At 42.0% G+C, this 23,737-nt stretch overlaps 1 protein-coding gene across 2 annotated transcripts; it reads right to left on the bottom strand.

Annotated features, from left to right (window-relative positions):
• Positions 1–14,701: 14,701 nt before the first annotated feature.
• LOC117843382 (protein PARALOG OF AIPP2) lies at positions 14,702–22,348 on the bottom strand. 2 transcript variants are annotated; one of them, XM_034723962.2, is made up of 13 exons: positions 21,806–22,348; positions 20,761–20,839; positions 20,120–20,661; positions 19,861–19,926; positions 19,611–19,696; positions 18,837–19,312; positions 18,268–18,702; positions 17,421–18,153; positions 16,877–17,107; positions 16,646–16,770; positions 16,177–16,556; positions 15,800–15,908; positions 14,702–15,712 (listed from the first exon to the last, which is right to left on the bottom strand). In XM_034723962.2, exons 2-13 carry the CDS (start codon positions 20,765–20,767, stop codon positions 15,093–15,095), a joined length of 3,810 nt encoding a protein of 1,269 aa, XP_034579853.1. In that variant the 5' UTR covers positions 20,768–20,839; positions 21,806–22,348; the 3' UTR covers positions 14,702–15,092. The 2 variants fall into 2 exon arrangements, with proteins under 2 accessions (XP_034579853.1, XP_034579854.1); XM_034723963.2 differs by having other exon boundaries at positions 19,861–19,923.
• Between the last annotated feature and the right edge of the window lie 1,389 nt (positions 22,349–23,737).

Here is a 23,737-nt window from a genome sequence, read left to right as displayed (position 1 = left end):
CTGGGTTCATCTGCGAGAAGGAGGAACAAAGGGGATGAATTTCAAATAGAAATTGATTTAGAATAGTCGATTTAGAATGAGGTTGTAGAATGAATACCTGATTGACTGATGAAAAGGAAGCCATCTTGGTTGTTTGGATTCAGTCTGGTTTGAGAAACTTGTGGAGGGACAGAGTTTGTGCGGTTTTGTGAATGCTTTCAAGGGGAGCGTTGGTGCTTGTATTTATAAGGCAGTTTTGAAGGAATCTGAACGTTCGAAGCACGGAACGGTCAGTCAAAAGGGATGCTTTGAATGAGGTAGCCGTTGGTGAGTCAAACAAAGCAGCAAAAGATCAGTCAGTTTGCATTCAAGCCGATTGCAGTATGAGCATTAAAGTATTTGCATCACGAAAAATAGTTATCAAGTGCAGAAGATATATAACAATTGAATAAAGTTTGTTACAACGGTCCCAAGAGGGTACGGATGGTATCTATCATGCACATGTGAATTTGATCGGCCTCTTCAACCTCTTTACGATCGGCATCGGCTGAGCCAAAAATCAGTTGTATACTCTTGTGTAGCCAATAAGCCTATTGAGCATGCAGCTTCTTCTCTTGTTCCAATTTTTCGATGACATGCGAAAGTTCGGCAAGCTTGTTCTCTTCCACGGTGATAGCGTTCCCAACATCCTTCAGATCTTTCATTAGCGCTGCTCTCCTTGCCTTGAGCCGATCGATCTCCCCGACGATGTCAGGACGAGAATTGCTTAAGATGCCCATCCTCTTGCGGATTTCCTCGGCACGGAGCTTGTGAGACTCTTTTTCCTTGAGCAATTGCTCCTATTTGGCTTGATCGGCTAAGCGACATAATGCCTTTAGCATTGGAACTTGCCAGCTCTCAATGAAGGTTGCGGGAATCAAGGCCTCTTCTATTTCTTCTAGAATTTGGCCTCTGAGGCCACAAAAGATGTTCCGTATTGGCTCTGCATCTTCAACCAGCTAGCCGATATCCCGGTTGAGGAAGTCCAATATGTTTTCAAGTTTGGTCTTCACATCCTCAGATAGGGATCCCAGAGCCAACGGATGCGATAGGACTTCATCTTCTTCAGGAAGTCCTTCAATTTAGAAGGAGAAAAGGCTGTTGTCTGGTGAATCCTGAGCCTGCAAAAGATTAACGAGGTGTAAGCCGATGATGCTAGTTTGTGGAAAATCAGCTAGTAAGTGTGAGAAGTGTTTACCATCTTCCAACAAATCTCTTCAGCTTCTGTTGATGGTGCTGCTACATCGGACGGAGGTTCTTGATGGATCGGCTCTTTAGAAGGTGGCTCATCCTCTGGGATCGTGTCGATTGGAGAATCTTGGATAACGATCGACTTTGAAGCCGTGGCTGATACGATACTTGGAATATTCTCCTGGGGAAAAGAAGATTCCATAAGAATATTTTTTGGCAAAAACAGAAAGCATTGAACTCAAGTATAGCAGACAGTGTTATACCTCTGAAGTTGATGTAGCTGATGGTTCGGGTAGAGTAACCGATGCGTCTAGATCCGTCTGCACAGAGGTCTGGCCAATTTTAGCAACAAAGGTTGAGAAGGCCGAAGGTATAGCCAATTCCAGAGTAGGTTGATTTCGTGTAGGATGTGCAGACGTCTGAAAGAAACGGAGTTAGCTCGGTAATTTATCTAAGGAAATTTAATAGTGGAATTACCTGGAAAGCTTCTATCAAAAGTGATGCCGCTGCCGATGGGTCAATTGCTTCGGCTGATGACGAGTCCTTTTGGATAAGCTTCTTACAAGTCATCTTCTTAGAGGCAGGGGCTTTGCGTTTCAAAGATTGGCATGTGGCTATATCTGCCAGAGATGGAGCGTTACAGCTGATATAAGGAGTTGCCGATGCAGGTGCGTAAGAAATCGGCTTCTTACTTTGGCTCATGGCTGGAGGTATCTGGTTAGCACTCTGCAAGAGAGAAAACATTAATGGGAAAGGAACCTTTATAAGAAAGAGGAAGAAGAATTAGTGAAATCGGCAGTGTCACCTCTCCATCAGGATCGATGAAGTCTGGGCTGAGCTGCTGGCAATAGACCCCTGCCGATATGCAAAAGAGGTGTTGACCCCATTCTGCCCACCACAACTTGAATGGTCTGGTAGTGAAAGAGGCGAGCTTCCATGATTCTAACTTTATGGTGCTGGCATCTGGAATCAGGCTCTTTAGTCTGTTGTACTCAAGGCTGCCGGAAAGTTTTTCCCTAGGCTGCACGAGATCGGCAAAGAAAGGTTTTATCGGCAATTGCCCAAAAGTGAGCTGGTGGGTTGCTGCCGATGGGTGATACAACTCATAGGTCGGGTGTTGGCCTTTCCCAACAAAGAAATTGGCTGGAAGGATTCCAGGATTGATGATTACTTCAAGATCTTCTGCGCTAAATGTGGTCGTAGCAAAATTGAAGCTGATGGGTAGCTCAAAAGGAAGGTCTTCATCGGCATAAGCATACCAAATTGTTGTCTTCATCAGCATAAGCATACCAAATTGTTGCCTTGCCGGAAGAGAGCATTCTGGACTCTCTCTATACCCCGTACCTATGGCGGGTACCTTGTTTGTTACTGAGGAGTAGGTGGCGTACTTGTACGTTACAGGTGCTTCGACACATACTTGTGAAGTAGAGTGCTCGCTCTCAACTGCTTAAGGACCGAGTCAGCTTATCATCAATCACAGCATCTATTTGACATACATATTGCTTGCTTACGTTATAGGCAGGGTTTAGTCCAAAACTAGTGGTGGATAGTGCTCAGCCTGTAGGCGGATTGGAGGATCGTGTAAGGAGTTCGAGTCGTTGTCCTACTCTGACAAGACTGCACCCTGGCATGGGTAGGTTTCATAGCTTCAAGATCCTCACTAGTGACAGCGTGCCCTGCAGTCGAGGATGGTTCCAGACTCGAGGAAACAGGAGAGAGCTATCCACCTACTAGGGCTCCAGCTGTTAGGTGGGGTTTGGACGGTTGATCCCCGTTCAGGCTCCATTCGTGTGAGTACAGGTGTACAACCTCTGCAGAGTGTATAAAGCTATAGCTATAGTCTGTGTCCCCTGTTATGGACAGTGTTGTTGACTACCGCTACTTCTGACTAGGCTTCTCTTATGCTTCTACCTTCCCTCTTTTTGAGATAGGCCGATGTTTGCCATTGAGATGTGAGGGAAGGGAGCTCTCACATCGCCTAGCGTGTTTGGGTGCTAGACCCTTGGGTGAAGGATCCGATGTATTGTGCAGTCTTCCTTGTTGAGGTGTTGACCTCGGGATATGTGCTTTGCTTCCTTGATTTGCTGCTGTTGCTGCTGCATAAACTACCATAGCCATACATAGGTTTTTACCCATGCATATAGTATAATTCCCCCATTTCCTTGGCTTTGCTACTTTTGGGAGTTGACATGGCCTACCCGCTTCTCGGGTAGATGCTAGTTTTTCAGGCTCAGAACCTGACTACGACTTCGACAACGATGGCTGGGAGGACTAGGCATCATGCTTCGCTTGAGTCGCCTGTGAAGATGGTGTTCGCCTTAACTTCTGTTTCCACTGCGTAGATGTTTTACTTTTCTTGATTCAGTCCTGATGGACTTGTATCGGCATGTGCCGTTGAGATGTACTCGTACTCATGTTATCTATATTAATGTTGTACTCTATTTCCCTCTCTTTTTCTGTGTTTGTATGGATTTGTACTATCTGAGACAGGTATTCGCACGTGATAGCCTTCCTGGGACTATCACCGAGGTGCGTAGGCTTGAATTCTTAGAAATGGGAATTCGGGTCCATTTCATAGGTAGTATATTATTCTCATCAATTTTGCAATGTAACTCAGAGAGGAAAGCATGCACCTCTTGTTGGAGTTTCTTAGCACAGCTGTGCATAATTGGTCCTTCATACACATGTGCTTGTGTATCCGATGCTTGTTCTTGCGTAACCGGTCTTGCACTTGATTCTTGATGTGTAACCGGAGGTGGACTTGGCGTAATCGGCGATGGATCCGGTGTAACCAAGGCATATGGTTTACGTATGGCTGGGATGTCATCATCAGATGGTGTTCCTTATTATCAAGAAAGAAGATATTTGACCAAGTACTTAGTATTTCAAGGAAAGTTAATATAGAAGATTGCTTGGTCATAATGTTGGTATAGGAGCAATATTCAAGTATGAATCAAGTTAAAGTATTTGAAGATATGGATTTCAAATGGGTATTCATCGTTGATGAAAAAAAAGCTTAACTTGAGATGGCAAGATAGGGTGAAGAAGTCAAACTAGGACTTAACTACGAGGTACTAAGCAAGGGTGAAGGGCAAGTGGTGACTTGGGCCAATGAATCTTTGCTAGGGTGAAGAAGCTAGTACTTAGGAGAACTTCGAGGAACTAATCAAGCCATGAGGAGTTAAGCACTTCAAAGTATCAAATAATTGTTTAATCATAAGATTGAAGTGACTTGAGGATGTCAAGTTGATTATTGATCATATATGCTGAGGAACATCAAGTAACTAGCTCAAGGAAGATAATGCTCAAGAAAGAAAGAAAGAAACATTTGGAAACCTCTCAAAGTGTGATTTTGGAGAAAAGCGGCTTGATGAAGATATTCAAGCTCAAGTGGTTGATATTGTGTTTATTCTTTGATCTTGAGTATAGGTAACGTCATACTATCAAGAGGGATGCAATGTGGATAACTTCGCTTATGTCTCGGTGCTCTAACCTAACCTTCCAAGTGCTAACATGAGAGAAACACTTATCACAACACTTGAGCTTGTTTTCAGTTGGAATGGATACTCCTCTGAATAAGCTTTTCGTAGAGTCCAAGATCATCGAATTTGAAGCCCGGAGTAGCCTTTTCTCTTAGGTAACTTGTATTGTCCAGTGGACCTGCGGAAATTCCGGATAATTCTATGAAGATTCCATAACTTGCAGAATTTCCATAAGATTGTTGCGGAATTTTCGGAACTTTTTGAACCTAACGGCTAGTTTTTGGGTTCTGGAGTTTCCAGAAATTTTTTCGGAAATTTTGGAACGGGTCATTTTTTGGGATGGGTATTTATACCCCTCACCCTCTCCCATTTGTTGTTGTTGGTTCCCCACACGAAAAATACATCTTCACAGCCCTTTTGCGCCCTCCCATCTAGGATTGCAAGAGATTTGAGAAAAGAAAAGATTTGGGTTGAGGGATTGAAAGATTGAGTGAAAGAGAGAAAATCCTTCCTTGAGCACTCGAGTTCATAGCAAGAAATCTTCATGGCATTCGTTACTCTTGGAGGTCAAGCCTCCTACACGGCTAGGCATCGCCCGGTGAGCACCCAAGCTTGTGGTGTGCCGCGGGAAGTTTGTAAATGCTTCGATTTCGCCTCCGCAAGGGAAGAAATTAAGAAGTGAAGTGAGGAAAGGGTTGAGAGCGACTCGGCTTCTTTGGAAGCACCCAACGGAGACGTAGGAATCCTTGGTGAAGGAATCTGAACTTCGGTAAACAAATCCTTGTGTCTCTTGTGCTTGATTTGTTGATTTCACTAGTTGCTGCTTGTGCTAGCTCATCTGTAGGTTTCATCTTGATCTATCATTTGAGAAGGTTTGAGCTACAACTATATAGTGAAATAGCTTGGTAACAAGTCAATGTTATATGGTAATTTTTCGATGTACTTTTGGTGAGTTTTGCATAGGCGCATTGTGAGCTTTTCATTATCTTCGGATACTTCATAGATTTCTATAGAATCTCCACAAGTTGTGGAGAATCCGGAAAATCTCCGGAGTTTCTGTAAGTTATTAACTCCGCTGCAAGTTTTTGTAAACTTTCAGATTCGCCTATTCACCAGGTGACATCAAATGTCCGTATGTCAACATTTGTATATGTACTATGATTGGGAAAAAAAATGAAGTTGACTCCCATTGCGTTTACACCACTTGAGTCTCCGGCTGTCTAATGATCAAAGACGACTGACAGCCAAGTCTGTCTTCACATGAAACCAGTAAGGTTGAAATCAAATGCATCTGCTTGCTGCAGCTGTATTATTGTCAAACGAAATTGACTCTCATTGCGTTTGCACCACTTGAGTTTCCGCTGGCTGGCTTTTGACAGAGGACAGTCTGCCTTCGCATGAAACTAGTGAGGTCGAAATCGAATCTATCTGCTAGCTGTAGATGTAGGTCCTGATACTTGATTATAATCTAAGCAAAGATTTTCTTCAGCTTTTCGCTTCTTATAGTTCAAATCTCTTAAAACGATTTACCGTAAAAATGAAAATCTGTGAAAATATGAGTAGTATCTGCGAAAATCTGCGAGTGAAGCTCTTGCTGGATAGTATCTTTTGTTAAAACAGCATTTTCTTTTTTGAGCTTTGAAAGCTTTGTATCTCTCCCTTTACATATCCCACCTTTATATATTAATAAAAAAATAGGTAGGGGCTCCCCTGCCGATCCGCTCAAAAAAAATCTTCGAAAATAAGGAAGATATTTGGTGGGATTCTTATTTATTTTCACTGATAAGCCGCTTATAAGTGGAAACAAACAGGACCGTAGTATTGTCGCTTTCCACTACCCGTTGGCCGTTGCCATCGTTTCGTAGCATTGGTAATCAATTCATCTGGTTCGATGCAGTAGAATCTGGTTCTCAAATATTGGAATCGAATGGTAGCTGAGTTTGGATCATTATTAGGCCAAGATATGGTCCCGGCCAGTAGGCTAGCTAAAAGCTAGCCTAGAAGGTTTTCACACCCTAGTCTAACAAAAGATTGAGGCTAATAGATTCACCATAAAAACTGATATCATGTAGTATATAATTCTTATATTTAAATAATATATTTTACATATATTGGTAGTTAAAGTTTCACCACAAGACCATGTTTGTAACATCCTATATTTTCATGTTATGTTATGTTATGTGTGAAAATTTGGGTTTTTAAAAATTATTCATGCACGTTGGGAGTCCTGAACCCTATTTGCAATTTAAGGATTATTCCTTCCTTCAAAAATTCCAAGCAAATAAAAATGCACATTAAAATATTTAAACATGCCTCGCATACTTGAGTTGGATCTCATTTGAATTTATTTGGATTTGTTCGGGTTTTATATGGCTTGAGTGTGCTCGATTTTGAATCAAATTCAAAATCAAACTAAGTTTAAACCTAAACTATCTAACGAAACCTGGGCCCTAGGCTGGCTAATATCTAACCCATCCCAGTGGTTGCTCCTATACATATTCAGTGTGATGGGAACGGGCGTCCCCATATGCCTTCCAGGAGACATATAAGAGCTGGAACTATAAAGCCCGCTAAGGCCCATCTATCACAGCCAACGACGGGACCAGCAGCAATTAGCCCATCGCACCAGCGCTGCAGGCGGGACAACAGCAGGCTGTGGCAGGCAGCAACCAACGCAGCCACAATGCGCCACCACCATGTACACTTCCTTTTCTCTTTTTATTTCTTCAAATCTGAAATAATATATTCAAAACATAAAACTACATAGTCAACATTTTAAATACTATAATCAACATATTTTTTAAATAAGTTCAACATTTTAAATAGAGTAGTTCAACAATTGATATAAAAATGTTGCAGCAGCATATTTAAAATGTTGAGATAGTCCCTCCATAATGTTGACATTTTCCAATTAATCTCATTCTTGTAATACTAGATTGAACATTTTTGTCAAACGAACAACATTTTTATCGAAGTGATTCAACATTTTAAAAGACCCCATTCAATATTTTCTTAAAAATGTTGAACTAGTGTATCATAAATGTTGAAATGTCATATTAAAAAGTTGAAATAGTTGTTGAAATGTTGTAATACAGATTCAACATGTTGGTCAAACTGATCAACATTTTATCGAAGTGATTTAACATTTTAAAAGACCTCATTAATGTTGAACTAGTGTATCACAAATGTTGAAATGTCATATTAAAAATGTTGAAGTGAATCTTTAAATAACATATTGGATCTTATTTTTTTGCATTAAATCTAAAGAACACCATCGTTCAAACAGTTTTCGAAACAGATTAACGATTTATGAGAAAAATACATTCAAAATATCAAATTCAAACTCAACTCAGCCACTCACCAACGAACCACAGTTTGCCACGTGCCCCACGCCAAGCCAGCAACATGCATGCGCACGCCTGTTGGGCCGCTCCCACTTCATGCTGCGGACGTCTGCATCGACCATCCGAAGCGTCTATTATAGTTGTACGAATCTAACACTACAGTCTACAAGATGTATAAGAAAGTTTCTTCATGGAATACCTGACATCTCATGGCCCACTCACGTCCCATCACCCACCTGGCAGATGTGGCCTACGGCAGCATGCAGGGTAGCACGGAGAGGGCAGGCTGCGAGCCAAAAATGTGCGGCCACATATGATTCAATATTTTTATCGTAGTGATTCAAAAATTTTTGAAAGTGATTCAAAAAAATTTCAAAGGTGATTCAACATTTTAAAAGACCTCATTCAACATTTTTATCGAAGTTATTCAACATTTTTCAAAATGATTCAACATTTTTCAAAGGTGACTCAACATTTTTATCGAAGTGATTCAACATTTATTAAAATGATTCAACATTTCAAAAGACCTCATTCAACATTTTTATCAAAGTGATTCAACATTTTTCAAAATGATTCAACATTTTAGAAGATCTCATTCAACATTTTCTAAAAAATGTTGAACTAGTGTATTGCAAGTGTTGAAATGTCATGTTGAAAATGTTGAAACCTTTTTAAAAATTTAGATAGCTTATTGGATCTCATTTTGTTGCATTAAATCTATAGAACACCATGGTCAAACGATATTCAAAATGGATCAACGATTTATGAGAAAAATACATTTGACATATCGAACTCAATAACAAGTATACAGCTGCAGCAAAAGAGCACAACCGGCTCAATAGCTTGATGTGCTATTAGTCGTAAAGATGCAATCATCGTTAGAGGGCCTGATTCAATACCAATGGAAAATCAAAATAGAGAAAAATAATAGAACAATTAGGTAATTGACTAGGGTAGCCAAATTCGGCTATTTCAATAACCAGAATAATCTTTCCCGCTGGAGTGACCAAAAAGTACATGACGTGAAAATGGGCGACTCCAAATACCGAGCACTTGAACGTGCAGCCCGCAAAAGCTGTCCTCGCCAAGCCTCTAAGGAGACCGGATCACCCAGATTTCTAGGGTTTCGCCAAAAATCATGAAATGGTCGCTCGAGAAAGATAACTTAAGAACTATCATGCTTACGTGGTGAGGAATAGCTAGGTTTACAAGAAAATTAGCAAAGTATAACTAACAGACTTACGTGAGGAAGAATAACTGGTTTACAAGCAAATTAGCTTTCGCTCGGGAGGGACCGTGTCAGGGTGTAGACATCACGGGTCGTGCCCTAGGTTGGCCATCAAGACTAGGATGCCATCTATGGTTGTGGAGATAAGTTGACAAACAACATATAGGTTTGGAAGAAAAATTAAGGTTTAGAGGGTAAAAAGTAAATGCACGGTAGATTTGTTCAACTGGGTGTGTTCAATCGGTCTTAACCCTTCGTATTTATAGAGTGGGGAGTTATGTACTTGTAAGGGGTCAAAATACATGCCAAAACAACCTAAAACTGATCTACAACACACTTTTTGAATTTGTTCAGATTAAAAATCGGAAGGTCCGGTTTTAGCATGTGAGCAACTTGTGGTCGCAACAACTTTCATATTTAGGCAATCCATACGCCTGTTTAATCATCTCGGCGAGGACTTCGTCTTGTTGCACTTAGATTCATTATTTGACCTCATCTTGATACTGTTTTAAAGACTTCTTTACCACTCCAACGAAACCATGCCCAAATCTCCAAATATGATGCTCACGACCTCCAAAACATAGAAACATGCCAATCTTGAAAAATAATGAATACTAGCATTGAATTGGCTGGTCCTGCTAATTATAGAATGTGCCAAATTTGAGTGCCTGCGCTTTTAGTTCTATCCTTATGTGTTCTGATGGTCAATTTATATTAGATATACTAAATCCGGTCCATTAAAATTGAGAGAAAATAAGCTAATGATTTTGACATTACTTTGTTTAATTCTGAAATAGCCTTTAGTGAGTTCGTCTCTGAAATAATTCGTTAGATACAAGGCTACACATATACATGCATTTATGCTCGTAGCTTATATATGCATGCATAGACGTTTTTTATTGAGTAAGGGCTCGTTTGGTAGGGCTGCGGCTATAGCTGAAAAGGCTGCGGCTGTGGCTTCTACGATGAAGCAGTTTTTTTGCTTCAACTTGTCTGGATGGAAAAATGTTTGGCAAAACAGCTTCTCCTGTATTACATGGATAAAAATGTGAAATGTCCATAATACCCTTCCTTATTTCTTGTCACACCCGGTTTTAAAAGCAAAATCAGATGAGTATCGTATGTGTGCCAGGATCAAGTTTCACACATACGATAACTTATGTGTAACTTCAGTAAATATCAAATACAGTGTTATAACGTAAGGAGAGAGAATTACATAGATTACATAACCAAAAATGAGATAAAAATCTCTAATATAGGCAGCGGATCTCCAACAACTCCACAGGCAGCTGACTAGGGGACTCGCCTAAAACTCCTCCAAAAACTCCAGTAATATCCTCAAAGTTCTCTAGGTCTGAGTAGCAATCCGGACATTGTAGATGCAATATATAAAACACAAGCGTGAGCACATGTCGTACTCAGCAAGAGAGAAAATATATGACATGCAAGACTTTATATGGTGGAAGGCTGACAAGGTTAACTGCAATTAGCACTTTTAGTTGGTCAAGTTTTATTCAACAGCTAATTACTAGCAAATGTAAGTTTATACCATCCCATAATTAACATAGAGCATTGATATACCAAAAGCCTGAACATAACAAATTAACACAAGTTATTTTGTCTTCAAGTGAATTAATCATGTGAGGGTGTAGGCCGCTCTTGATCGTGAGCACGGCTGTTATAACAGTTTTTAGACACTCTTACCTACAAGTCGCATAAAAGTTCAGGAGAACTTTAGACCCAACCACGCTGTGCAAAAGTAGGTACAATACCACACTTCCGAGGTGTGATTGCATAGGGATGTTACGAGGCCTTTACAAAGATTCCCCTGTATGTAGTAGTCCGCTAAGGTTACAAAAGTTGCATGTGCATAACCCTCTCCTCAGGTGAATATCCACAAAGATAGTACCACTCAAAGGAGCGAGCTATACCCCATCACAAGACACCCTCTTGCCCTTTCGGTAAGACTACCACACCCAAGAGTCTCTAATTACTTAGCCAAGACCAGAGCCATGATAGTCCTTGTGGTTGCACTATTTTCCTGGATGGTCGTTCCATGTTCGAATTAACAGATATGGTCTTGTAATTAAATCAACATAGAGGAACATAGAGTAAATAAATAAATTTATCCCTGTTGTTTACTTACCAGCCCAGTTGAGCAAACTAAGCATCATCTATCATCAAGTTTAATTAAACAACCCGGCTGCAACGTAGGGTCAAAAAAACTAGGCATCGTCCCATCATGTTAATGCAAGCGATAAATACATATTGTGAATCAATGCATGTCATATAAGTATAAACGGGAATGATCCAGGACACTTGCCTTCCTCAAAGCCCTGCTACTACCCAGAGTCTTCAGTCTTCTTCTCCTTCAGATTCCTCGATCTACGCTCCTTCTACACGCGTCACACGAGCACATACAAGCAAACAAATGTACAAAACTGAGAAAACAGTACACCTATCAATATAAACAGAAGAAAAAAACTTACAAAACTCTTCTATGCGTCGAAATGAACATGTGGACATAAAGAACGCCAAAAACGGAGCTAGGATGCAAAAGATACGCTTAAAACAAGCTACAAGGGCCTATCTGCGAGAAAACTAAACTTTCAGGAGCTTAACAGCAAGAAATTGAGGGCCTAAACGCAATTACATGCATAAACCGAAGGATTTACATGCAAAAGTGTGACCAAGACTGCAGGTTCAATTATGCGAAAGCTCGGGGTTTAAAACAGAAGAAATAGGACCTATTTTGAAATATTTTTGAACAGCGGAAGGACTTAAGCGCAAAAAGAAAAACTGTGGGGGCTCTTTTGCAAAAATGGCACTGCGAGCGGCTGGATGACTCACGCGCAGACTGTCAGGTCGCCATCCTACGGACGCGAGCGACGGATCGGCCGGCGGATCAGGTGGTTTGGCGGACCGCCGGAGTTGGCCAAAATCGGGGCTCTGGGCACGGTTTTGGGTGCGGGGCGGACCGGGAGAAAGCGGAGAAGGCGGCGAACGCGTCTAGAGAGTCGCCGGTGAGGTTCCCGTGGCGGTGGCGGTGCGCGACACGCAGCGAGGCGGCGGTGCTCTGGCGAACGTGGCCAGCGCGGTAGAAAATGCGGGCGAGCACGGGGAGAGCTCAGCCAAGGTCCCGGTTTGTTGCGACGCGAGGAAGAAGCAAGCGGTCGGCAGATGGAAGGGATGACATGTGGGCCCCACGCGTCAGTGACTGGAGGAAGGGTGTGCGGGAGGGAAAGCTGGGCCGGCTGGCGGATAGGCCGGAGGAAGCTTGGCTGGCGCTGGGCTGAAAGGAGGCGGAGCAGGCCAAGAGGGACTGGGCTGCTGCGGGCCAAAAGAAGGAGAAAGAAGAAAGAAGAAGAAAGAAACAAGAAACTTTGACAAACAAATTCAAATTTTTGAATTCAAACACAAATTCAAACTCAATCAAACAAAAGCTATGCACCAGCATGAATGCAACATTGAACTCCTATGATGCATTAATTTAATTTAAAGGATTAATAAAATACCTAAGGAATTTAAATGCAACTTATTCCTAGCCAATTTTATTGAATTGCAAAATTTGAAATTTTGGATGTTACATTTTTTTCTTTCCATTTACTTTTTTCTCCGTTCCTTTTTTTTTTCTCTTTCCTTCATTTCTTACCTCACGCAATGCCAGGTCGCCAGCGGCCTTATCCTCGTGCCGCTTCCATCCACTTGCGGCTTGCCCTATCCACCCGCCACTACTCCACCTCGCGACTCGTCCACGCTGCCGTCGAGCTCTCTGCGTGCCGGGCTCGACCTTCCGCCTCTCCTGCGCCCACTGGCCGTTGGCCGCCTTTCCTCTCCACCCCCACCTCTCCTGTGCTCGCCGACCGCCGGCCGCCTCTCCTCTCCTACGTCCGCCTCAACGCCCACCGACGGCCGCCGCTGGCCGCCTACTCCTCCTCCCCCACCTCCTGCTCCCGGTCGTATCTGCCACCGCCCAGGCACCTACCGCCGTCTTCCTCCACCCTGCCTCACCCCACGCAGCTGCCTTCTTCGACCCCCGCCTTCTCCGCCACCCGTCGTCCTCGGCCGTTGCCTCGCCTGGCCGCTCAGGGGCAAACTCGGGGCTTTGGTCCTGCGGACGGGGAGGAGCCGCGGGGAGCCGGTTTTTTAGCTTCCACACCTCCTTCTGGCTCCTCTCAGCGCATTTTCAGGGGCTTCTCGAATGAAGCCGTTTGCCCTCCTACCGTTTGGTAGGGCTTCAGCTTCTGCTGTGGAGAAGCCGCAGCCGAAGCCCTACCAAAGGGGGCCTATATTGCTTCCAACTTTACCACAACTTGATAGGTAGGTGCAAATTTATAAACCAATTTGTAAAATACTTAATTTAGTACATGTGGATTGGGTTGATCCAACGACTTATAAAAATGCTCAATTCGGTAAAATAACTTGGTAAATTGGTGCATTTATAGTCCAAACGTTATTAATTCAAAGTAAATGAACACGTGGATTTTCTTCTGACCAATAATTCTTAATTTTTGTCAATAAGTTGTTTGCCGTGATCAAGTTGTTTCTTTTCAACTGTATACAAAACTTATTTGTTCATTAATTAATTCATTAGTTAAGATTCAACGCTAGAATTATGCCATTAGCATTAACGATTGACTGAAGTCCATAAGAGAAACCGTGGGACCTTGATTTGTCCTGCACTTCTCCTCATGTATTCAACAATTGTATAAAAGCATATGTTGTTTGTTCCTTGAGCTCATTTTCCCTTTCTAAACTTGTAAAGGATGCTTTAAAAAATATTTATGCCAAGCTCCTAAAAGGTAGGTGTTGTTTGTAGATATCAACATATTAGTTTTTTTTATGTAGTTAAACAATGCATATAATTAAATTATGTACGAACTAGTGAGAGCGAACTTATTAATATTGAATATGAAATTAAATAGTCTTAACAAAAAAATTAATCACTGTATAAAAAAATTAATATGAAGACATAATATTAGTTTTCTAAACGGTGCATTTTCTTATGTGACCAAATACACGACACAAAAATCAATGACTAAACAATATTTAATAATTTATTCCGACCCAAATATACCCTACATCACGATCTAATGATAACAATTATGATAATATAACGTTTGAACTATGGATACACCAATCTACCAAATTATTTTACTAAATTGAGCATTTTACAAATAGTTAAACCAATCTGCACCCACCTATCAAGCATTTACATGAATTAGTAAAACCTTTATTAAATAAATGACTAAAATAAGCAAAGCAAAGGACAGATTGGCCTACATAGAAACGAATAACCAGCGCTGCTTCAAAGATTTGATTCTACAAGTTTCTTGTTTTAACTACATATATAAGATAGTGACGAGTTATTTGCCTAATACCAGTGCAATGCTGTTCGGGCAGCAACCACAGCAAATTCATGGACTAAAAAGAAACAATGAACAAAAACGAACGTTTTGCGAACAGTCGAACACCAGCATTTTTCGAGCGCTTGGTAACATCCAACTATCGGACCACTAAAGGCTAAGGGCAAAAATGGACATGAGATTTACAATGCATATCTTCTAAAACATGACACTTCTCATTTGATGCTCCAATCCAATCTAAATTCTGAAAGACCAGCTCACTCTTTCTGCACTGAATCGACCCACAGTCAGAGCATTGGAGCTCATTGCAACAAAGTCCAGATGGATGTGACACCAAGTATACGAGGTTATCAGCTAAAAGGCACTTCCAACGAGGCATCATTGCAAGTGCATCTGTTTTGGGATTAGGATGTTATGGGTGGCTTCAAAGAGCAAGACTGCTTGGGTAGCTCACCATCAATGTTCAAATGGATGATGTATTATTCCCATTGCTCCTCTCAGGAAACTGTCTCTGTGGCTCCGATTGCGGTTTACTAGTTTGTCCCTTCCTTGACGGAAATGCAAGCGTGAGGGAGAGGGCACCTGCTATATCAGTTGACGGGTTATCTCCCCTGGCCTGCTTCTCTCCAACCTTTGATGGAACAGGTTCCAGGGACTCTTCATCATCTGAAGATGGAATATTTACAATGTTCTCAGACACTGCATTATCCACTGCATTTAGATCTAGAGGAAATACGCACTTTCTATCACTGCTGGAGGGTCCTGCCATCGATTTATTGCTAGTGCCGTCATCCACAGAGGAAGCAGCGAGGGGATGCACCTTAGATGATAACCTTCCATTGTTGGTATTCTCACTTAACTCAGAGTTTGTAGACACTACAGTATCCAATTTGATTTTCTTATGCTCGAGTACTCCATCAACTTCAGCAGCTCCATTGGCCATCTCAAAATTTCTTTTGCGTGCACCACCTGATGCATGTGGATCTAGTGCTTCTGTGCTAATCTCACCGGTGTTTACAGGTTCTATATCCATGAGGTCCTCTGCATCGTTAAGGTTGATGATTGTGCTCTCCTTGCCAGATTCTTTAATAGATAAAAGTAAAAAATTACAAAAATGTGGCTGATAAATAACTAACTTCTACTCCTATTATGAGGAACAGTGTTAGTTACCTTCCTGATGGGTTGAGGAGACAGAACAAGCAACAGCCTCCGTGTTCACATCAAAATCTCTTTCACTAACATTGCCACCAAAAGTGTCCAATGTTTTAACATCAGATTTCTGCGCATGCGTAACATACATTCAGGTACTGATATCAGAAATCATCTAAATGATCGTGTAAAACGAAGTGAATAGAATTCTAGTTGTCATTAAGGCATACGAGACTCCCAAGCTGCATAAGGAATTTTCACATATTGGCTGGTCGCCAATAAAGTCAAATTCATGACTAGAGAACTTTCTAGAAGTTCATGATAACATAAATACAGCTATGTAGAAAAACAGTTCATCAAGCATGCGCTATCAGACAGAACAAGATATAAGTATTCACCTTGTGTTTTAATTCTGTAGCCATGGCAGAGGGACCCATAGCACCCTTGCTATTTGTTGAATCTAGATGATCATCTAGAGCTCTTCCATTCACAGGCTGATGTATAGAGTTCTCTCCATTCAAACACACCTCATGATTGGATTCTAAACTCGGTAGAAAATTAGCTGACTTTACCAAACCACTGTCCTGTTCAGCAAAACTATTCCTGTCTTTTGAGAATGAAAGACTAGATGACAAAACAGAGGTACTGGGATCCACACCCCGGGGATCCTCAATAAAATTAGGTTCCAGCCTACTTGTCGGTACATCAGATGAAAGGTTTGAGCAATCTTTTCTGCTAACTCTGAATACCCCCCATAGAAAATAGAACATATTCCACCCTTAGACAGAATAAGAATACGATCAATTCAGCAACCACAGAAACCATCATGAGAAAAAATAAAACTTCAAGTGGTTGAAGAATTCTTACTTTGGAAGTTCTTTGACAGGGTATTAGAAGGGAATATAAGCAACTCAACAGCATCAACACTTCCTCTGAGAACTAAATCATTCTTCAGCATATTTTCAACTAATTTACTATAGTGATTTTCATAGCTGCAAAACATATGAGCTATTCAGATTAGAGTTTAAAAATAATACAAAACGATACACGAATGACTGAAGCAAATGTGAGTAAGGAGAAAAACAGCAAGGAACACACCTCTGAATATCTCTAGCAAAGAAGAAAAGACCAACATTTTCATATGTTGGACCATTTTCCTGAAATTGTGTTGGCCATGAATTCTGCCGAGGAACTTCCTCAAGCTGGACTTTAGAAGGGAATTTCTTCGCTACTTCCAGCACTAACTGTGAAGCAGAACATGATAAGTGGGCTTGGAAACCATCACATAGCTCAGGTGATCTTCCAGTCCTCCGCAGCTCAAAACCACCTCTGTTGAGACAAAAAAATGAAAGGTTAAAATGCATATAATGAACAAATCTAGAAAATATTATAATTTGTAGCAAACAATGCATGTTCAGTCACTGAGTGATAAGCAGGTCTAAAAAAAAACTGGAATCAACCATGAAGCACACTTGAGAATTGAGATCATATGATAAGAAACACAGTAAGCATGTGGAAGTGTTATCCGATAAGGGGTTCTTGATGTATAGGTAATTACATGTACAGGGAGACTTATTAATTTTTTTAAATGTTTAAGTTAATAAACTCCACATATGGGATAGAAAGGAAAGAATATTCATACTGCCATATCCAGTCCAGCTCTGGGACAGTTGAAGCCATTGGTTCATCACCAGCTGAAAAGGCTTGAGCAGATTCATCCCTTCGATCACTTGGCATAGTGCAACTATTATCAACAGGGATTCCTGTGGTGGCAGATAAAGTGGGATGATCATCTTTGAACTTCAGCTTGTTATAATCTACTGAAGCTGTGCTCCCAGGGTTGGACAAAATATATCTCATATCCTGTTCATTAGATCGAGCTGACAACGGGGAGGGCTTTTTCACATGGCCGAATGAGGCAGGTAAAACATCTTTAGGCCCATATGTAGGATTCTGATAAGTACCACATTTTATGATTTGCTCTGATTGATTTCCTGATCTGGAGGCAGCTTTTTCAGCAGCCTCTGAAGTACTAGTTTCGGAAGTTCTATTTCTTTTGGCAGACGCATCCTTCATGTTTCGCTCACTTAAAGGTTTTACTGCAGAAACACGAAGTTTGTCAACGGCACAAAATTGTGTAGAATGACCTGCTTCATTACATCTTTGGCAACGGATTGTGCGATTACTGCTAGAAGCACCCTGTCTGAGGCCAGTGGAGTCCTTTATTTTAGCATCCCGATGTGAAGGATCTGAGTTTTGAATTACTTTTCTCTGAGCACCAGGACCAAGAATACCACCCAAGGATCTTTCAGGATTAGGTGGCATCGTACTTCCAGGCACTTTTGCTAAAAGTGGCTTCTTTAGTTCACTGTTTCCTGAAAGAACAAATTAAAGTTACTACAGTAAAGTGCATGCAATTAGAAAAATAAATTACCTAAGACACATTGAAAAATGAGATGCAGGAGAAAGGAGAGGAAAAAGTAATTTACCAATGCAACTTTTACCACCCTGTAAATGAGCATTGCCTAAATTATTTGAGTCAGCCGTGTTATTTCCTGTAGCAAAGGGCTGAGCTGTGGTATCAGTTTTTGAAATAACAGGAGCAATCATTTGCGCAGTAGTGGAGGGAGTCCCCAATATAGAAGAGCATTGATCATTTGTAGCATTTTGGCTCACCAGCTGATTCACCGACCTTGGCTCCTCAGCAGGTGACAAGATGGAAGACTTTGCCTTGTTTGCTGGCTCACAAGGTTTAGGCTTTTTGAAGGTTGCAGACTTAGTTGTCATGCTGATTGGCCCTTCCTTTTTAATGGTCGAAGACCACGATTCCTTGAAACTTTTGGGCTTCTGAGGAACTTCATTCAGTAGCTGTTTCACTTTGGGAACCTTTGAGTTGTTGAAAGAAGTGGATTTGGTAAGTTGACCTGCAGTATACCTTTCTTAGTACAGTTTCTTTTAATGGCATGTCTTCAGGGCAACCCCAGAAGTACCAGAAATTGAACATTCAGGATTTTATGTAAAGAGTCTACTTTTGAAAATAATAATATTAACAATTTACCACGAGGTTGTGGTGCCTGATTCTTTGGAGCATTAGACGCCAACGAAGTTCCCACTTGACTAGGTTGCTTTCCTTTGTCAGCATCATACCCAAATGAGCTCTCGCGTGATGATAGCATTCTTTTTCTGGAGTCAGGCCCCATGTAAGCACCACCAGTTTCAGAAATAGTGTCCCGAATTGTGGATGTAATCGCAGCATCATCTTCCATCCTTTTTTTGACCATATCATTCCCCTTCTTCTCTGGCTCTTTGTTGCCTGCATTCTCAGCCTCCAGTTCATTGTCAGAGGAACTTCTGCTCTTCGCAGCAATGGCAGGTTTGTTCATTTCCCTTTCAAATGACTGCCCTTTTGATGTGCCAACCTTCACCTGAGATTTTTCTAGTTTCTTCACCTTTTCAGATTCTACCGCAGTTTGGCAGTCTTCACACAACCACTCACTCTCTGGAACATCTTCCATCATTACCCGCATACAATACCTGAAGTAAAGAAGAAAGATTGAAAAACTCATAGCAGATTAACAGCACATTCTTTTGAGAAGTAGACAAATGCAGAAAAGTGCAATTTCTTCCTGCCCGGAGGTATATACACAAAGATAATAATGGTGTAAATGTATTATAAGCGCATTGGCATGCCTCATTGTGCCTTTGGCCTTCCAGTCAGCAATTAAAAATCAGAAAACAGCAAATGGGCAACTTGAACCATTACCATACAGGATTCCCAAATGCAACTGAACAGTTGTATAGAAAGGAAAGCAATGCAGCAAAAAAACATTACGTATGCTCTGCACCGTCATTGCATCTGCTACAGACAGCAAGCTTCTCCTCCTCACCAACATCTCCACATATGTCGCACACCTTCACCTATTGTTTTTAAACAAGTAATACAGTTCAGCCAATTCAAAACTCAGGCAAATTATTCAATCACAGAAAAAGAAAAAGAGAGAGAAAGTAACCCGATCTAAGTGCAACCAATTGTGGTCTAGCACCGTAAATAACAAAACAGAAGTTTAAGGTTCTCAACTCACATCTTCAACTTCTTCAGAACTTTTATCATCAGAGGATGTGGTATTCACTTGTGCATCAGATACCTGCTGGATATTGAACATTTACAACAAACTTAGTTGCTAATGCAAATTGAAGGTGTAATTTTAGACAAATTGTATGCTTGGATATAAAGCAAACAAATCACTGCATGATGCATGACAACTTTGCAACAACAAGGCTGTCATCATAGATAAAATGAAAACGCTGGAATAAATAAACCTACAAGACCAAGGAACTCACATCATCCTTGATTTCATGAGACCCTCTTTTGTCATCAACACCCTTTTTCGCAACAGCAGCTTGCGCATGAGAATCATCTTCATCTGCACCTTCCTGATCCAAATGAGATGCAACTTGTTTGCTTCTCGGTGAGCATGCAGAAACCTTCTTTGTGGTTCCAGAGCTACCTTTTTGGAGGATATCTTTAGAGTTTGTTGAATGGTCTTGTTCTTCCGAAGCTGAGGATGGACCACCAGAAGAATTACCTGACTGGCCTATTTTTTGTAAGCCATCACTCCCATCCAAATTCTCCTCATTGTGCACAACAGACTGACTTTTACCAACCTGTCCTTCATCTGTATCACCAATTTCATTGTCAACAGCATCATCACTATCAATCTCCGTATCCACCTTTTTATCACGCAATCTTTTAGCAGACGGAGGTGCTCTTCTCCCCCTTTTCTTCCTTACAGCCACACTAGATGTGTCTTTAATCTCAGAGATCCATGAAACAACATTATTGCGACGATCTGAGTTACGTGCCACCCGGTCTGCATTCCTTACTGAATATGAATAGCCATTAGTGGTACTGTCGATTCCGATTGTGTCTAGAATGAAAAACATCTAAGATGCAAATGGGATGAGAAGGAAAGAAAGCATACATCGCATGTCCTTTTATTACGATTTATGACAAATGTTCTGGCTCGTGAGTGTCCTTCCTTTCCAGTGAGGAAAATTGACCTATTAATTCCAACACATAGAGCAAATAATTAATCCTTGGCTAATAAACATGGGAAGAAAGAAGAGAAAAATGAAGAAAAACTTGACAAACTAAACTGCAAATATGTTAGGTGATATCAATGATAAATATGCATATATAATTTTAAATAAATCATGAGTAAATCCAGACACCATTTTGATGCAATCCAGGTTCGATATATTTTGTATTTGCTGCAAACCTTGTGCATGTACCCACTTGCCTCATTTTCTGCAAGATGTGAACATTGCAGCTATTCTAAGAATGCAACAATGTGCAAGCAGAGTAAAAAGTCCTCCAAAATTATTGGGTACAGCTAAAAATATGATGACAGGTGAATATATATAAATACGTATAGAAACTTGTGCCTGTATGTAGTCTTCCAAAATATGTATTTCACACCTTTCGCATTGCCTATGTATGGTTTGCTGGCTGCCTACTCTGTGATCAATCTCATTCAAATTAAAGTAACATGAATATAACGGTCAGAGAATCTTGTTCCTGTAGATTTAAAACAGAAATACCAGAGCGCGCTAACTCTAGCTAATACCTGCATGCAGCACATAGCTACACATGTAGAGATGCCGTATGAATGATGAATAAGTGGAGTATATGCGAACACTAATCCATATGTGTCAAAAAATTGATAGACTAACCGCAGGTCTGAAGCTTAAGTAGTATCCTATACAAGTGTACATGATTGTAGATACATTCACCACTAAGTTGAAGATCCTAATTGGTTTGATTCAGCTAACAGGTCAGGTAGTTTAATAAATTCATGGCATAATGATAGAACACCTCTCAACAACTCATTGAAATGACGGCTGAATCGCTCGAGCAACCACCCACATATACCATAAACATCCTCAACTCAGTGCGCCAAATATCCACGGATCAGTTGATTTTAACGAAAAATTGCGACAAGCACATAGAACTGGGGAATGCCTCACCTCGTGAACTGGGAACTCGTCGCTGGAGTAGCGAGATGATGAAGCAGCTATCGATCCTTGTGTCTTGGGTGAGAGGCAGCAACCGGTACTGGCGGCTGGGAAGCAGGAAGGAGGCCGGGACGGATTTGGGGGGGCGGGGGGGGGGGGGGGGGGGGGGGGGGGACCGGACTGCGCTCCGAGGAGAGAGCCCACGACGGGGAGCAGAGTTCGCCGACCTGAAGACGAGCGGAGAGGAGGAACGAGGTTCCGGTCGGCCGGATCGGGAAATCGAGGGCGTCAGGTCGCAGAAGAAGGCGGCGGAATCCCGTTTTCCTTTGTAGAACCCGCCGGCGATGGACCAAGCAGCTTGCGGTTAGGGTTATAGGGTGAAAAGAGCGTTGAGGGGGAACAGGGACGAGCGGAGGTGGGGATCGAAGGGATAGGGCCTGGGAGGACCGGGGCGATGGAGGGGGCGGCGCTAGCGAACCCTAGTCGACATGCCGTCGAGGAGGCGCTCGGGGACGGAGGTGAGTCGGGAGGAGACGATGGAAACTGTTTCTATTTTTTAGCCAGTTATTAATTTGTCGTGGAAAAAAAGTCATTTTACCTCCCGCGGGTTTCCTCTCTAAACTCCAATGCAGTATACTGTAAACAGTTATTTTTTTCTCCACCGGATTCAGGGTTCTAGTTTCATGATGATCTAAAAACACCTCCACCAAATTTGCATGTAAACATGGAACCTCATAATTCGAAATTTGTATTAGATGTGCTCTAGATGACCTCGGTGTTGGAATTGGAAATTAGTTCCAATAATAGTATCATGCCTATTGTCGCACCCCCTCCCTTAATTTCGACCTCTCCCCTCTATATTCACCTATTTTGAGCTCCGACGTATCTCCTCGTCTCCCTCTCTCGCAACACTGCCGGACTTTTTTTCGTTTTTTAGCCCTTTTGCGAAAGATTCTCACAAATACGTCCCTGGCGGAACCAATTCCAAAAATGGACCCTTAGCTTGACGCCATCCACGCTAGCGCCAAGCTACAACGTCTCGATGCCAACCACCCTGGCGCCAAGATCCATGCTGGCAGGGGCTTGGTGCCATCCATCATGGCGCCAAGCCTTGGCGCTATGGATCTTGGCGCCAAGCTTGGCACCAAACTATCTACCCCGTACCTCTTCGCGTTTCGAACTAAACAAATATAATTATTCCGAAGAGTGTGCAACAAACTAAGCTGTGGTTTAACTGGTTAGGAGGTGGGCTTCTTTTCCTGGAGACCTGAGTTCAAACCCCAATGTTGAACCTTTTTTCCCAGGTTACCCTCCTCTAGGATAAGAAGCCACCTCCTAACCAGTTGAACCACAGACCTGAGTTCAAACCCCAATGTTGAACCTTTTTTCCCAGGTTACCCTCCTCTAGGATAAGAAGCCACCTCCTAACCAGTTGAACCACAGCTTAGTTTGTTGCACACTCCTCAAAATAATTATACTTGTTTAGTTCGAAACGCGAAGGGGTACGGGGTAGATAGCTTGGCGCCAAGATCCATGGCGCCATGATGGATGGCGCCAAGCCCCCACCACATCGGCACCCGCGTCAACAGCTGCGCATAGACCTTGGCGCTAGGATGGCTGGTGCCAAGACGTTGTAGCTTGGCGCCAGCGTGGATGGCGCCAAGCTAAGGGTCCATTTTTAGAATTGGTTCCGCTAGGGGTCTATTTGTGAGAATCTTTCACAAAAAGAGCTAAAAAAATAAAAGTCGGCAACACTGCTCCCCCTCCTCTTCTGTGAGCCCCTCATCTCCCCATCTCTCTCCGATGGCGTGCCACGCGCCGCCGTGCTGCCCTTCTGCTAGCATGCCTTGCCCCGCCCTTCGCCTTACGTGCCACTCCAGTACCTCACGCTGCTCCAGTGCCCCGCTTCCCTCCCTTGCCCCTACGAAGAAGATGATCAATTCT

This window comes from Setaria viridis, chromosome 2, assembly GCF_005286985.2.
Source record: "Setaria viridis chromosome 2, Setaria_viridis_v4.0, whole genome shotgun sequence".
Classification (NCBI taxonomy): Eukaryota; Viridiplantae; Streptophyta; class Magnoliopsida; order Poales; family Poaceae; genus Setaria; species Setaria viridis.
This window is presented reverse-complemented; position numbering and strand designations above follow the sequence as displayed.

What these genes read in the sequence shown, in the direction of transcription:
- LOC117843382 (XM_034723962.2), bottom strand. An exon ending in GTTCTGAAGAAGTTGAAGAT is followed by an intron (nt 19,697 to 19,860) that starts GTGAGTTGAGAA and finishes TAAAAACAATAG; the next exon opens with GTGAAGGTGTGCGACATATG. An exon ending in CTCCTCAACCCATCAGGAAG is followed by an intron (nt 15,713 to 15,799) that starts GTAACTAACACT and finishes TATCTATTAAAG; the next exon opens with AATCTGGCAAGGAGAGCACA.